At 33.1% G+C, this 17,204-nt stretch overlaps 1 protein-coding gene across 5 annotated transcripts in view; it reads right to left on the reverse strand.

Annotated features, from left to right (window-relative positions):
- The window catches only part of LOC140437332 (uncharacterized), a 358,898-nt gene that overhangs the window by 230,947 nt on the left and 110,747 nt on the right, over positions 1-17,204 (reverse strand). For 4 of the 5 annotated variants that reach the window (XM_072526800.1, XM_072526804.1, XM_072526801.1 and 1 more), the window contains one exon: positions 6,850-7,040. In XM_072526800.1, the coding sequence (XP_072382901.1) occupies positions 6,850-7,014 (165 nt within the window). In that variant the 5' untranslated portion in view covers positions 7,015-7,040. Of the gene's footprint in view, positions 1-6,849; positions 7,041-10,749; positions 10,898-17,204 lie in introns of those variants that run through there. The other variant, XM_072526803.1, reaches the window with a different exon arrangement.

Consider the following 17,204-nt stretch of genomic DNA (forward strand, 5'->3'; position numbering starts at 1 on the left):
AGGTCCAGAATCATCAACAAGGATAACCACACATACAAGGATTGCGACTCAAAAGAGTCCATATTAATATTTGGTAATATTCAATGGATTTTGTAAAAATGCTGAAACAGGTCGATTTTTATTCCAAAATGGTCATCTTTAAACGATATAGACATCTGTCATTTGTCATCCCTATAAGATATAAACATATGTACCAGAAACCTTTAATTTTATTATATATGGCACATCATTAGACAGATATTGCACTGGAGAATCCAATTTTAACAGATATAATCGAAAATGATAACAGGTACTCAGAAGATGATCTTTTTTACACCTCCGCATTATAGCATAAACGTAAGACCATACCATAATGAACAACTTCCTAGGCAATGGATTGGACGAAGAGGTTTTGTTAAACGGCCAGCAATTTAACTTCCCCAGACTTATTCCAATGGTGTTATTTAAAAGCAAGATTTATAATACCATTCTTGCTTCATTGAAAGCACTAAGACGACGAGTAATGCAATGAATGTAGTCTAGTAACCCCTGAAATACTTCAAAATGTTCGTTGTAATTTTGAAAAGGATTTTATAATTATATCGATGATGGTGGATATAATTTCGAACATTTAATTAAATAATTATGGCTGATGAGTCTCTTCCTCTCTAGTTTCATCTCTCCTTGTGGAGTATTGGGCGCTTATGCGTTTGTTGGCCAAAAGTGTCAGGAAGTTGACTGGCCGGGTTAGCGCATCTTCTTTCTTGTTCATTCTCTAGATAAACTGTGAACTAGCTCCTTCCATTCTCTTCTATTTCTGGCTCTGTTTTGAATTTCACCCCATCTTAGTCAAATTTTTTCGTCCTCTTGTTGTAGTTCTTTGCCAGTTGTTGTCTGGTCTTCCTGTCTTTCTTTGACACTCTGGTTGGTATTTAAGTGGTTATCTGGTTATATCGCTTTCATCTTTCCTCAAAGTATGGCAAATCCATTTCCATTTTTTTCCCTTGACTATAGATGTTAGTTTGATTTGTTCTTTCCCATAGTTTTGTATTAATTATGCTGCTAAGCCAGTATATTTTCTGGATTTTTCTTCGCTTTGTTGACAAAATTTTGCAGTTTTTTAGTTGTAGTTTCGTCCCGTTTCCATAAAGTAGTATACTTTTCAGGTAACTATTAAGATTTAAATTTTTGTTTATGTTTTATGTTTTTGTTCACAAATAAGTGAACTTGTCTACCTCTTTTACTTCCTTACCGCTAGAGTTTTAAATTACGAATTTATGAATTTAAAACTGATTTCCTTTTAAGTAAGCTACATTTAGTAAAATTTCCTATTAATGTCAAAAATTTGGTTTTTATGCAGTTTTTGACGTGATAAAAAAATTTAAGAATGACACTAGCGAAACATAAGCTTTACGTTTAGTTTTTAAGAGGCTAACACTTTCAATAAACCGTTACTTTTTCGTAAGAATGGAGTTAATATATAATAACGGAGAAATACCTGTCTAGTGATGTGCTACACAATAGGGATATTCCCTATTGAAAATTAAGGATTTGTGGTACTGGAAGAGAGGGAGTTGCAAATAACATATATCTACATCATTGTAGCCTTTTGTCCAAAGTTGTACTACTACTACTAAGGATTTCCACAGTTTTCACTGTCTTCCTTCACTCAACCGTTTTCTCCAATTTTCCCTGTCATTCCAGTCTCCATCTCGCAGGGTTCTTTTCTCCATAGCCTCGTCGATTTCATCTCTGAATGACCTTCGGGGTCTTCCTCTCTTTCTTCTTCCAATCGGGCTCCATTCTGTGATTTTGTTTATCCAGCGTCCTCTGTCCGCTCTTCTGACGTGGCCGTACCAGGATAGTCTCTTCTCCTCTATATAGTCGATTATGTCTGATTGCACTCCCATTCTCCGCTTAATCTCTGCGTTTTCAATTCTGTCTCTTTTTGTAAGTCTACAGCTTCTCCTCAGGAACTCCATTTCTACTGCTCTTATTCTACCTCTATTTCTCTTGTTTATTGTCCAGTTTTCGGACCCATATGTCAGGATACTTCTTGTCAGGGTGTTATATATTCTCTTTTTTGTCTTTATCGTAATGTTCTTATCCCACAACACTGAGTTTAGTTGTCTTATACAGTTTGTCTCAGTCTGTTGTTTATATCTTCTTCTGTTGTTCCCTGGTTCGATATTATGGTTCCTAAATACTTGAATTTATCTGTTCCATTTATTTGTCTTCCCTCGTCTATCTCTAGGTTTCTCATATCCTTGTTTTCTGTTGTTAGGTATTCGGTTTTCTCTAAGTTTATTTCCATTCCGTTGTTTTTATATTCTTCTTCTAGTTTTCTGAGCATAAAGCTGAGATCTTCTTCATCTTGTGCGATGACTACTTGATCGTCGGCAAAACTTAAGGTGTATAGGTATTCGTCTCTTACTGGTATGCCCATTCCTTCGCACTTTCTCCTCCATGGTTTGAGTGTCTTTTCCAAGAATATTTTAAACAGAGTAGGGGACGTAGCACAGCCTTGTAGAAGTCCTTTTGTCGTCTTAAATGGATTGTAGGCTTTATTTCCACATTTAATAGCTACTTTGTTTTCTTTGTATAGTGCTTTAACTGCTTTTATTAGTGTTTGTCGGATTCTGAGATCATTCATTGCTTCCCATAATTTGACTCTAGGTATTGAGTCATATGCTTTCTTTAGATCAACAAAGGCCAGATGGACCGGTCTACCTTTTGCCATTTTCTTCTCTATCAGTTGTTCTAATGTGTACGTATGATCTAGGCATGATTTTCCTACTGTGAACCCTGCTTGGTCTTTGCTATTATTTTGGTCTTGGTCTTTCAATTTTTGCTATTATTTCAGTTTCTAGTTTTTCTTTAATAATTTTCCCGTAAAGTCTACCTACCGACGATATTATACTAATTCCTCTATAGTTTTCACATTTTTTCCTGTTTCCTTTCTTATGTATGGATGTGATGTATGCTTGTGTCCATTCCGCAGGTATTTCTTCTCCATTTAGTCCTCTTTCGAACATTCTATGTAGCATGCGGAATAACTTTTCCGTCCCGTTTTTAATTAGTTCGTTTGGTATTCCTCCGGGTCCTTTGGCTTTTTTGTTCTTCAATGTCTTGATTGCTCTCTTAACTTCTGCCAGGCTTATTTCTTATATATTAAAGTTGTTCCCTTTGGAATAAAAATCGATCTTAGCATTTTTACAAAATCCAATGAATATTGCCAAATATCCAGGTTTACTCTTTCGAATGGCCAACCCTGTATCTCAAACAAAACGTTACCTAACTGCTCATATATGTAACATTCCAACCGTTTCAAATCAAACAATGTTTCTTATTATATATTATACATAAAAATCACGTCTTTATGACATTTTTATCTAATCTGCAAAAATACCTCGGAGAAACAATTAACATCAATACCTGAACAAATACATTTAATGTAAATGCTACAAATATTTTTTCTGAGAAATTATGATGCATGAATTGTAAACAACTTAGTAATTCATAGGAAATGTTGCAGTTTTGCTCCTCGGAAATGTGTGATTAACGTCAATTTGTTTGGGACGATATAGTACACAGTACCGTAGTACCGTATTTAAATTGAGTGCTTCTATCTATGAAAAATATCTAAAAAAGTAGAAGAAAAAATATTGAATGTTTATTGAAACGTATTGAAAGTTTATTCGTTAGTGATTTTATTGAAAAAAAAAACAAACACAACCATCAAAAACGCTTTTTTTATGATGCCCGATTTGTCTATTCCTCTTGCATATAACGATAGTTAAAATGAAGAAACCTAGAAAGCATTAATTATAGTTCGTGATTCGTTGAAAAGGATTGTTGTAGAAAGAAAGTTCGTGAAGAACATCAAATATTTATCATCAACTTCAAAACCTCTAATATTGAGTTAATACTATTATAAACAGTAGTTCCAGTAAAAAAGGATAAAGCTAAGCGTCCATAGGTCCGCATCGGATTAATTTTTCATACTGCGTCCACTGTATCGGTAGCGATCGAATTTGCCGACGCGAGTATGCCGGCTTATTCACAACTTAAAATTTCAAATGGATTTAACAAATAGATTATTAAGTATTAATTTGTTAAAATTAAAATAATAATTCTTATAATTTACATGTTTTATTCACTTTGTAAACGTTCAATTTTACACTTCTCCCAGTAACATCATTAACAACTCTAATAAGGTGTAATTAGAAAAATGTGTTGTTTTTTTAACGAGAACAATAATTTTCATAGTTAGATACTTAAGATATCTTGAGAAAGACCAATAAACATGAAAAATTAATAATATTTATGATATTTTAATCCCCATAATCAACTTATCATGGCATGTAATATTTTTTTCTGAATATACCTATATATAAAATAAAAGTTAAAACTGAATTTACTTGTTTAATTATATACATTCAAAATAATTAAAAATAACCAAATCCCTGAAAAATGGAAAATCCCCTGGTCCTGGTGACATCCCTGCAGAATTAGTGAAAGCCGGTACAGACAAACTCCAGGAACAGTTAAGAAAACTCTTTCAAGACTGCTTGAATGGAGCCGAATTACCAAAAGAGTGGAAATTATCTATCATGTCAACTATCCACAAAAAGGGCAGCAAGGATCAGTGTGAAAATTACAGAGGAATTGCGGTAAACAGCACAATAAGTAGGATGTATGGGAAACTTATTAAGAACAAAATAGAAAATGACTATAGAGATTACGAAGCAGAGGAACAAGCTGGTTTTAGAGCTGGGCGATCCACAGTAGACCACCTGTACTCTATTACGCAAGTTATTGAAAAAAAAACAGCCGTCAATAAAGAAGTTCACCTGATGTACGTAGACTTACAAAAAGCATATGACAGTGTACCCCTAAGTAAACTATGGTCAACCCTACAGCAAACCAACATTAAGCATGGTCTCATCAAAGCAGTCCAAAGTCTGTATAATGGAACGACTGCAAAAATTAAAACTGGATCAAGGATATCTGAAGGATTTAAGGTCACGAAAGGACTAAAGCAGGGTTGCTGTATTTCGCCTACCCTTTTCAAAATTTATCTGGAACAAGCACTCAAGCTGTAGAAAAGAAAATGTAATGGCATGGGAATTCCTCTCAATGACGAGACTACACTGTACACCTTATGTTTCGCTGATGACCAAATACTGATTGCTCAGGATCATGACGACTTGAGTTACATGACTCGGAAGCTAATAGAAGAATATAACAAATGGGGCCTCGAAGTCAACATTAAAAAAACTGAAGCCATGTGTATTGGAGGGACAAAACAGTCCATTATATTAGACGATGGGGTAGAAATTAGAAACTGTGATGAATACAAGTACCTGGGTATGAAGATAACTCAAGATGGAACACTCGATGCTGCTATAAAAGACAGAAACATACAGGGTAGAAAAGCCATATCCATGATGAACGGAATTCTGTGCGACCAAACAATATCTAAAGCGAACAAACAACTCATATACAACACCATACTTAAAAGTGTAATCACATATGGCAGCGAAGTTTGGCAAATGAAACAAAGAACAGAGAAACTGTTACTAGCAACAGAAATGGACTTCTGGAGAAGAGCAGCAGGAAAATCAAGAAGAGATCGGATACCAAATGAGAGAATACGTGAAATGATGGGAGTCAAGCATACAATAGTTGATGACATAAAAACAAAACAGTTAATATGGTACGGCCATGTACAGAGAATGCCAGATGACAGGATTCCAAAACAGATTTTGACGTGGACACCACAAGGGAGAAGGAAAAGAGGAAGGCCGAGAAAAAGCTGGAGAGAGGGAATTGAAAAAGAACCAGAGGAAAGAGAAATCCTTCCAGGCCTATGGCTGAATAGAGAAGAATGGCGGTTAGGAGTCGGAAGGCGTCGGAGAACGCTGTAAACCGATAGTAGTAGTAGTAATAATTAAAAATATCAAATCTTTTATTAAAAAGCTGGGGAGATCGACATTTTTAAACTTTGGTTTTTTCGGAACAACCCAATAAATAATAAAATAAAATGTAGAATGGATTCTTCTTCTTTGTTGATTCGCATAATTAGGGTGTGCCAAGTTATATACTTCCCTTATATTCTTGCACAACTGTAATTAATCATCATGCGTTCATGATGCAAAAACAGGTGCTGACAAGAAGGTCGTCAAATGCAAATAGCCGTAGATTAGCTCCCACTGGACCTTGCGACCATGCGAAATTGCGAACAGAGCCCGCGGAGTGCGTCCACTGATCGGAATTCCGTATGACGTCATCGGCATGCATTGCAAAAGTTGCCTCTGGAAGCAAGCCTTCGGCATTGCCAATGATGCCGTCCGTGCAATGCGGATCAGTAGACGCAGTTACATAAGAAAGCAGGAAATCAGAATATACAGCATATTTGGATATTTTGCAGTTTTCTGGATCAATACGATATATGAGTAAGAATAGGTATAGATTAAGAACTAAATTGAAATTAAGACACTAGAACAATATAGATATGCGTGCTTCGAAGACTTTAAAAAGCTTTTGGCAGTCTAAAAGAAATGACAAAGATATTATATAACATATTAAGCAAAATCAGACACCAAGGGTTAGAGTTTTCACTAATACGAAATAAATATATATTTATAGGAAGGAGCTCGATAAGGATGCCTATCGTTATAACGTTACATATGCTGATAATACGGTCAATTTTGCCAACGATATGAAAGTGTTACAATGCATACAACAACATGTATACACGTGCGAATTATGAACTAGAAGATAACGGTAACAGAGATTCACAATGCAAGATAAAAGCCTAACAATATATTCTACAAAAAATGTCATAAAAAAGTATAATGCACTCACCCCTATTTCTAAATCTGTATGTGGAACTGCGCCGTTCGTTGTGGCTTTAATATCTGCATCACCAATTTTAACTACTCGTCCTTCTCCCTCACCGACAGCTTCAACTTCTCCTTTTGTTGGGGTATTTGTAATATCTACTGACCTTTTTGACTGCTTCGCACCCATTTTGTATGACAATTACTAACTAATTACTGAAACAATAATACAGTTGTTAGACTTTTATGAAAAAATTAAAAAATAAAAATTTTAATGAACAGTAATTATGTTTAGTTTTAACTAAGATTTTTTAATGATATTTCCTATTTATTTATACATTAATTAACAAAAATATTATGGTGTATAATCAAAAAAATGGATCATTTAATATTTTAAGGCTAAAATAAAATATTGTAGGTATAATAGCATGAGATTGTTAATAAAGAACTTCATTTTTAGGGTCAAAAATGTAATCAAGAATAATGTAGGTACCTGTCAATCCAATCATAGGCAAAAAATATATTACATTTCGCACATTTTGAGCATGTTTTAATATGTATTTTGGCTGGTGTTTAATATTTTTTTTACGATATTCCAGACAAGGCTTTGGAAAGTTGAAAAAATAATATGTATTGTCTTTAAATAATTTATAGCGTCCATCAATCTTACACTTACAACAGATGTGAAAGAGACATTAGCCCCACACAGTTCGGTTTCAGACAAGGATTTGGCACAAGAGAAGCACTTTACAGCTTAACTGTCCTACTTCAGAAATTCAGAGATCAGCAAAAATATGTCTTCCTATGCTTTATAGATTACCAGAAAGCGTTCAATTGTGTTAATCATTCAGAATTAGTAAGATTGCTCCAGGAACGTTCGATAGATGAAAATGACCTTAAAATCATAAAGAACCTTTATATGAATCAAGTGGCATATGTGAGAGTAGGACTGGAATCTACATCATATTTCTCAATCGAAAAAGGTGTACGACAGGGTTGGGTTCTGGCACCCCTCCTTTTTAATCTTTACTCTGAAACGATTTTCGATAGAGCCTTAAGTGACATTGAAGACGGAATCAAAAGCAACGGACAGACTATTAGTAATCTTCGCTATGCTGACGATACAGTCATAATAGCTGATAGCCAAGAAGCGCTACAACGTCTAATATAGAATAAACACTGAAGGAGAACGATTGGGCTTGAAGATTAACCTAGACAAGACGAAGGCAATGGTGGTTAGCAGAACACGAAATATGCAATTAAATATAAGAATAAACAATAAGAACATCCAAAAGGTCCCCAAGTTCAGATATCTCGGTAGTTGGATAACTGAAGATCTAGATCCAGACATAGAGATACGTAGCAGGATTGAGCAAGAACAGCATTTACTAATATAAGAACCTTGCTAAGCAACAGCAGCCTTAACTTAACGCTTCGATATTCCTTTGTAAAATGTTACATTTACTCCATACTGCTATATGGTGTAGAAACCTGGACCATAAAGGCCAATGTGATGAACCGATTGGAGGCCTTTGAAATGTGGGTAATTAGAAGACTACTTAATAGAAGACTACAGAGAACGAGAATTGCTGCCAATAATAAAAAGAAGAAAAACTGCTTATCTGGGTCATATATTTCGAAATTCCAAGTACCAGTTATTAAAGCTTATTATGGAAGGAAAGATAGAAAGAAAACGCGGCATCGGAAGAAAGAAATACTCACGGCTGAAAAACATAAGGGATTGGACAAACCTCGGTGCCCATGCACTCTTTAGAGCCACAAAAGATCGAGAGGAGTATGCCAGAATTGTCGCCATCATCCACTAATTGGATAGGGCACCATAAGAAGATCACTCTTACATATTCCATAACGACACAGCTTAGTTATTCATTTTCGCACAAATATCACAATAATCGATTAAAAAAATATTTGCTAATTGAAGAACTTTTTTTTATTTTCCTATTTCTTCTTTCAAACTATAACGTTTATAAAAATATGCTTTACTTTAACATGCTTGTTTACAAAAACAGTACGAAAAACATGGCCGATACAGACGCATAGTTTGAAGCAAGCATAACTGTGTGTTCTGCGTATCTTGTTGCAGTGATTTCTGGATGGATAATTAATCCATAAATCTATAATGGATATCATACAGTATTAATTGGTCCTAGTACGCTTCCTTGTGAGATGCCAGCCATAATTAGGTAAGGTCTGGTATATTTATCTTCATATTTTACAAATAATATCGGTCTCGAATGAGGAAAAAAATAATAGGTACTAGTTTAATAAACCGGAACCGTGTCTACGGAGATGAAATTTATATCAATGAATTCTCTTTCACTTACTAATGATTCTGCAATGATTTTTATTCGGTGCAAAGTGTTCTTTTTTATATAATTCCGATTTAAAATATGCCCGATTTTTAAAAGCCACCGCCATTATTTACCATGAAACAACAAGAAATGACAGGAATGACAACGGTTTCTTATGATCAAGAAGGGTAATTTTAACCAGTGTTGCCATAGTTATTCAAAATTATGTTTTCTAATGAAAAATAAAAATTTACCTAAAACTTAAAACGAATAAATTATTACCTACTTTTAACTGAAAAGTATAGCTTTTTTACAAGGGTCAGTTTAGATTTGGTTACGTTACTATACGTTTATTATCACGTTTTCTTATGAACAATAAAAATTTTGATAAAATTTTATTCTTATTACTGCTTTTTTTACCAGCGTTAGGTTAGATTTGGTTACGTTGGTTTAGTTTTAATTTCATGTTTTATTATGAAATATAAAAATTTTGATTTTTAATTATACAAAATTTTATTCTTATTACTGCTTTTTTACCAGCGTTAGGTTAGATTTGGTTACGTTGGTTTAGTTTTAATTTCATGTTTTCTTATGAAATATAAAAATTTTGATTTTTAATTATATTATAATATTTTATTTATTTATATTACTGCTTTTTTTTTACCAGTGTTAGGTTAGATTTGGTTTTTTGGTTTACATTTTTAATAATAAAATATTAAGATTGTATCCACCTGTTTTAATTAAGGTAATTTTCATGAAATTTTTAGATCTTTTAAAGGTTAAAACTGGCAACAATGTCAAAAGTACATAAAATTTAACTTCTTGCGCATGGCCGCCATATTGTTTTGAAATATTAAAAATCTTGATTATTTTAAACAATTTTACCCATTTTTTCATAATTTAACAGTAAAAAACAGTGAGATTTAATATGTTTTAGTTAGGTACGTTTTTTTTTATTAAGACATGTATATATACTTTTCATTGCTTTTTATGTAATTTTTTTTTGATTCATACTACTTTTTTTGTTATTTTTTCTGTATTTTTGATTATTTGGGCACTTTTACTAGTTTAAAGCAAAGAAAACATTAAAATTTGAGGTTTTTTTTTTTCACTTTTTCGGCTAAGTCCACAAAAAATTTGGCATTTTTGAGGCGTTCCGGCTTACTAAATAATTACCAAATAATACACTAGAAAATCAACGTGAAGTATCTATATGCAGCAAAAATCAATGAACGTGTTAATTAAATACATATCAAAACAATAACAAAACAGATACAAAGAAATTTGTTTTGGATACTCTTTTATATACCAGTAAAACTTCTATCCCAATCGTTATTTATTCATCTGCGGCTAACATAACCTAAACTATGTCGATTTTTGTCCTATCTAAGAAACTAAATTACTATCTTGCAACTATATATACTAAAAACTTTTGTATTATATTAAATAAAATATTAATAAAAATATTGATGAAAGAAAATAAAACTTAATGATTTAAAGGAAAATATCTTATAAAAATTCTACGGGACAATAATTAAACAAATTTAAAGTCAATAGAAAGAATGTCAAGTTCCTGGACCAGTAACAATGTTCGCGATTTTTTAACAATATACCTGTACTTTTTTTACAATCTGGAGGAATAATAACACACAATTGTTTAATAGAATTGTTAAAAGTCACTAATATCACAATCACAAGGCAATAAACGTTTAACAATAAAACTGGTGAAGTAGTATTCAATACGTGCACTAAATGTTTATTCGAAAAAATATTGACTCAAGTATGAGGTTTGATGATTACACATAATCAGCAACGCCATGATTCACAGTTATCGCTTTTTAACTTCAATATAAATACAAGAATGTAAAATTCAAACTTATTTTATCATTAGGTATTTATAGAATATATATATATATATATATATATATATATATATATATATATATATATATATATATATTTATATATATATATATTTATACTTATATATATATATATTTATATTTATATATATATATATATATATATATATATATATATATATATATATATATATATATACATATATATTTAAATTATTTAGTATATTGGTTTTTTAAATTGTTTATGTAGATATAGTTTTTTCTACACGTGTTTTTCCTACATTCCTATTGAATAACATTTGATGTGTACTTTTCTAATAAGAATTGAAATAACCAATTTGATATGGTTTATAGCAGGAGTTTTCTGTTGCAAAATATTCTGAAAATAAACTGTAGATCCTATAGAAACTGCAGTCCTAAGGCCAAGGAGTCTTAAAACACCTACACACGTCCCGACTAAACCATCCAACTGTCGTGACCGACAACGTTGAGTCCACGGTTCAATACACAGAACGAAGGTGAGCAGGTGTAGAGCAGAAACACATAGGATATAACGATACAAGGATTGATTATGAGGAGCTGGTATACAGAGGAAACACAAATGACATTAGAACTAGAAACAGCAAAAATAACCACAAATGAAAGAGAATATAAAAAAGCAGGAAGTGCAAAAAACACTTTAAAAACCTGAAGAATAAAAGTGCTGCTGAAGATGGGGAGCAACACCAATTAAATTACCGAGAAAGTCTAACAGACCACTATTTTTTGATTCTTCTTTTTATGTAGACATGACTCTGTCCGTTTTTCAATGTGCCTCCAATAAGTTGTCGTTCCATCGTTTTCGTGGTCTTCCTTTTGGGGAACCCTCTCTTGCCGTCATCACTCCTCTATTTGTTGTCATTCGGCTTATTTGATCGTTCCATTCGACTCTTCTATTTCTTACCCAGTTCTTGATATTCTCCACCTTGCATCTACGTCGTATATCTGTACTTCTAGCTCTGTCCCATAGTGTCTTGCCATCAATTTTTCTAATTGTTTTCATCTCTGCTGTTTCTAACATCCTTTTTGTCCTCTCTGTGTCAGGTCGCGTTTCTGCCGCGTATGTCATTATTGCTTCATTCAGGCAGCCTGCGGCTCTGTTTGCTCTAATCACTTGATCTTCCACTTCACTTTCGAGCTTTCCGTAGCTAGATAATGTGATGTCTAGATGTTTAAACTCCATCACTTGTTCTACTATCTGACCTTCCAGCTCCAATTTACACCTTAGTAAATTTGCTGTTGTAAATATGCATTTTGTCTTTTTTGGGGAAATTAACATGTTAAATTTTCTGGCGGTTATATTAAATTGGTGCAGCATACGTTGTAAATCGTCGTCACTTTGAGAGAGTAGTATTGCGTCGTCTGCATAGCAGATTATTTTTAAGTTGTTTTTCTCCCATTTGGTATCGTTTTTTAGTTCTTACTTTTTTTATTATTTCATCCATAATCAGGTTGAAAAATAGAGGACTCAGGGAATCTCCCTGTCTTATCCCTTTGCCAGCTTCAATAGGGTCGGTTAGGTCACTTCTTCCACTTTTACTTTTATTGTGTTGTTTTGGTAAACATTTTCGATAGCGTCGGTAGTTTAGGCATCTCTCTTGCGTACAATAAGTGGATAACGTCCTTTTAATTTGACCCGGTCAAATGCCTGCTTAAGGTCCACGAAACATACATATGCCGGTTTGTTGTATGTATTCTAATGATTTCTCTTGCACTTGCCTCATTATAAATATAGCGTCGGTGCATATTCTTCCGACCTGAAACTTTGTTGTTCTTCTGCTATTAGTGTTATAATTTCATTCAGTTTATTTGTTATCCCTTTGGTTGTTAATTTTTATATCCTCTGTAATTATCTGTGTCCGATTGGTTTCCCTTTTTGAAGAGAGGTATTAGGATGCTTAATCTCCATTTTTGAGGGATTCTGTTTTGTTCTATTATTTTTTGGATTAGTCTTAATAGTTGTTTGGTCAGATCTGGTCCTCCGTACTTTGGGAGTTCGTTCGGTATTCTGTCCTCTCCTGGTAATTTTCTATTTTTTAATTTCCTTAATGCTTTCTTTACCTCTTCATCCTTAATATTTGTTTCTTCGTTTGTCGTCACCTCTGGTGTTGGTAGTTCATTATCGTCACCTTTAGCAAATAGGGATCGAAAGTAGTCTACCGATGTTTCCTTCAGAATTTGTTTCGTTTTTATTAGTTCGTTCATCTCCTAGTCCTCTGATTATTCTTCATATTTCTTTTTGTGTTCCGTAAAAGTCGTGTCCCATCCGTTTTGAGAAGCTCTGCCAGTGTTCCCTTTTTATTTGTCTGACTAAAGTATTCGTTATATTTCTGATTCGTTTATAGTTATTATATGCCTGTTGTGTTCTGTATTGTAAAAAGGCTTTCTTCTTTTCTTCATATTTTGCCTTCACTTCCTCTCTTAACCATGGTGTTTTCTTTTTTGATGTTAGTGTTTGTTACTTTCCTCTCTCCAAGTGATTCTGTTGCTGCGTTAGTTATGTTATTTTTGAGTTTTTCCAAACTTTTCTCGACGTTATTTCTTGATTCTGAAGCTATTATTTAAGAACTCTCACACTGACCTATACTGGAAGGCGTAAAACACGAGAAGAGCCAGAAAATCATGTAGATTTTGCATAAATATAGGAACGGAATAAGGAATTAAATGTGTTAAAATAAATCAAAATTCCATCCATTCAACGCTCGTGAAATGATGTTTCATTGGTTTTAACCACTAGAAAGCATCCCTTTATATAAAAAATATGTATGCATATTATATATTATGCTTAAAAAGCCTATTTATAGTTTAAAATGTTCTAATTTAGATAACTAAAAATCCATTCCTCGCTTATGAAAGGATTCTGAAAGTTCCGGCGCTAATTGCATCTTTAATCCTGTTTTAAGTAAATAGTGGCGATGTATACTATCCAATGGGGACCGACGTCTTAACGTGTCCTCCGAAGCACGGTGAACGGCTCGTCTCATTTTTAGAAATGAAAATGTTGTTGTTGATGCCAAGATATTCATAAAATTTTTTACGATTCAAAATTATCTCGCAAATATAACAATAGTTTTTCTTTAATAATAAGTCAGATAATTTTCAAGCTTTGATATATGTATACATAGCCATTTGAAAGCTAATTTTAACGGACTCAAGGCTAGGTTCCTTGGAAAGCCAAACTGCTCTTTAACATTAAAAAATTAGGGTTTAGGGCACCCGAAACAGGGGGTGTTCACACTAAGACTTACATTTTAATCGGTGATATCTCCATTTTTTACGGTGAGTAGTTATGTAAATACAAAGAATGAAGAAAGAATGTGAAGTCATAAAAACTGTTAAAATTAGAAAGATTCAATATCTGGGTCATATAATAAGGGGCGAGAAGTACGTATTACTTAGGTTAATTATGCAAGGGAAGATACAAGAGAAGAGAAACCCCGGACGACACAAAATATCCTGGCTAAGAAATTTGAGAGAGTGGTTCGGTTGCAGCTCATTAGAATTATTCAGAAGCGCGGCCAATAAGATTAAAATAGCGATGATGATTTCCAACCTCCGATAGGAGAAGGAACCTGAAGAAGAAGAAGTTATGTAAAATTTAATGTAGGACAACAATTAATTTTGATTCTGGTGGAAATTAAGTTAACTATACTGCCCTTTTTTCCTTAAAATATTCGAAGAGTCCATTTTTACGAGCTGTAACTTACTCAGTTTACAAATTTACAATGTTACAGTTAGCAAATGACTTTTTGTAGTGCTCATTTTAAAGGTCATTCCATGGACTATAAAAACCTTTAATATCATTACCCCCGAAAAATCAAACATTTTCTAAGAATTTACCGTTAAATACATTGATAAAAATATTTGCAAAAAAATATCTCCGTTCACCGACCATATCTCACATGAAAATTCAGTGTTTCAACCATAAATAGCTCAAACAGTATTGACTCTCTGAAAAAACTCTATAGAATAAAAGTTGCTTAAAATTTAATTCTGTATCGATTTCCGTGATTATTTTGAGCAAAAGAATTTCCACCTCCGAAAGGGGGTGACAAGCACCCCCTGGGCGGACACTGGGCGGAAACACATATCTTAGTTATATAACTTTTGTTACTTGAGCACTTTTCCATCAATTCACGAAATTTCAAGTGAATCGGTTCAGTCCGACAAAATTGGGAGGTGAATAGCCCGAGTGACTGGAGTATTAGAAACAGGTTTGTTTGATCGGTTCATTTCCAAGAACGGTGTCGCAATTCTCACTCGCGAACCACCAGTTTATATACATGTAATTAGGATTTGCATTATTACTTGAACAATATTATTGCTTTTTTTCTTTAGTAGAGAAGAATATTTTTCCTTCTTAAATTATTTCTGTAAAATAAAGAAAAATCTGTTATAGAATCGCGTAATTTTCTTGATATCCTGCTATACGTTTGATATCTATATTTTACCAATCTTCCTACACAAATTCCAAGACGAATTTTTTGCATGCTCGTTAAATTATAGCTGTATAATGGTTTCGACGATTTTGTGCTCATTAATAAAACGGTTTGTAACTAAAAACAGTAAGCACAATTAGTAAAATTCGCTCAAGATACTTTTGATGTAATTGACAAGGCAGTAACAATGGTATTAGAAAAAAATTTTACTGTTACCGGAGATGTATGAATTAATAGTATTTACAGTTGTTGTTACCTTTATATTCCGTTAAGAGTCTGGCTAACCAACAGGTTTCAAGAATTAATTGAGTAATCTATAACTTCAAATGAAACGAAAGCTTTTTATTTTACTAGTTGGTATTTCATACTGTTTAATTATCCTGTTATCATTTGATTTCAAATAATGGAATCATTACAAAATTACAGCACTGACAGTCATAATTTAGAAATTGTGAATATGCAGTTCATATATAATCTAGAAGGAAAATAATAGGAACAATACAAGTATTAATTGAACAGAGGAAGCCTACAAAAACCTATATGATATATTCGAAACAAAAAAGGGTACAAGAACAATATAATAATAAGGAAAGAATAAAAAATAGTCAAAAAAGACATCTCAAGAGTTGAAGAGAGTACAAGAATGGAAAAATTAAAAATTATAAGAAAAGAATAACAAAATCACGTAACAAAAAAATCAGCCTATTTTCAGCTAAACTTTGAATATGCTGAAATATAATAGTAAAAAAATGTCTAAATAATAATAATATAGAGAATCCAGAGAGTTTAGTAGTTAGAATTATTATGTTTCAACGAGACTGAAGAAGTACAGGAGGACGAAGTCAAATCGTAGGTTCTTTCAATAGTCCTATAATTGTATGCAAAAGGATATTATCTAATCTTTTTATAGTCATTATTTCACTATATTTCTGCCTACTCCAATAATTTATCATTATCAACATCACCAGAGCCTCATTCCTGATGAAATGTTTGCCGCTCTTACTTAGAGCTCTTTAATTTGCTTATTGCGGTGAATCATTCCGCATTCTTCTTGTGCATTGTCAGAGTTTGTTGTATGACTTGGCTTTCCTTACAATTTTCTTTCACCATTTCGATCTGTGCATAAATCCCTCCAGTTTCTCACTTTCAGGATTTTGATATATCTCATGACCTGGTCCTCCCATCTATCTCTGGGGCTTCCCCTTGGTCTTTCAGTTTTTGGCTTCCATCTGGTGACTTTCTTAATCAGTAGGTCGTTTTTCCTTCTTTCTATGTGTCCCAGCCATCCCAATATCTGCGCTATAATATATCTAACTATATCTTCTCGCTTTATTATTCATTTCTCCGTTTTCCACTCTTATTGATCCCACAATTCTTCTGAGGATTTTCCTTTCGAATAATCTTAATTTTTTTTCTTTCTCTGAGAGGCACGTTGTCTCAGCTGCGTACGTAACTACTGGTCTGATTGCAAATCTGTATACTTCCAGTTTTGTATTTCTGGATAAGTTCTTGTCCTTCATTAACCTATGATATGTCCAGATATTCTGTTGCCTGCTAGTATTCGCTCCGTAACTCTTCACTTCTGTTATTTATTTCTCTCGTCTTGATAACTTCTCTCCTAAAACGGAGTAGATATTATGTTTTTCCTTCGTTAATTTCTAGACTTCTTTTCCATACTTCATTTACCAGGATCGTTATTGCTTCTTTTAATCTTTCCTTGTCTTTTCA

Source organism: Diabrotica undecimpunctata, chromosome 3 (assembly GCF_040954645.1).
Source record: "Diabrotica undecimpunctata isolate CICGRU chromosome 3, icDiaUnde3, whole genome shotgun sequence".
NCBI classification, from domain to species: Eukaryota; Metazoa; Arthropoda; class Insecta; order Coleoptera; family Chrysomelidae; genus Diabrotica; species Diabrotica undecimpunctata.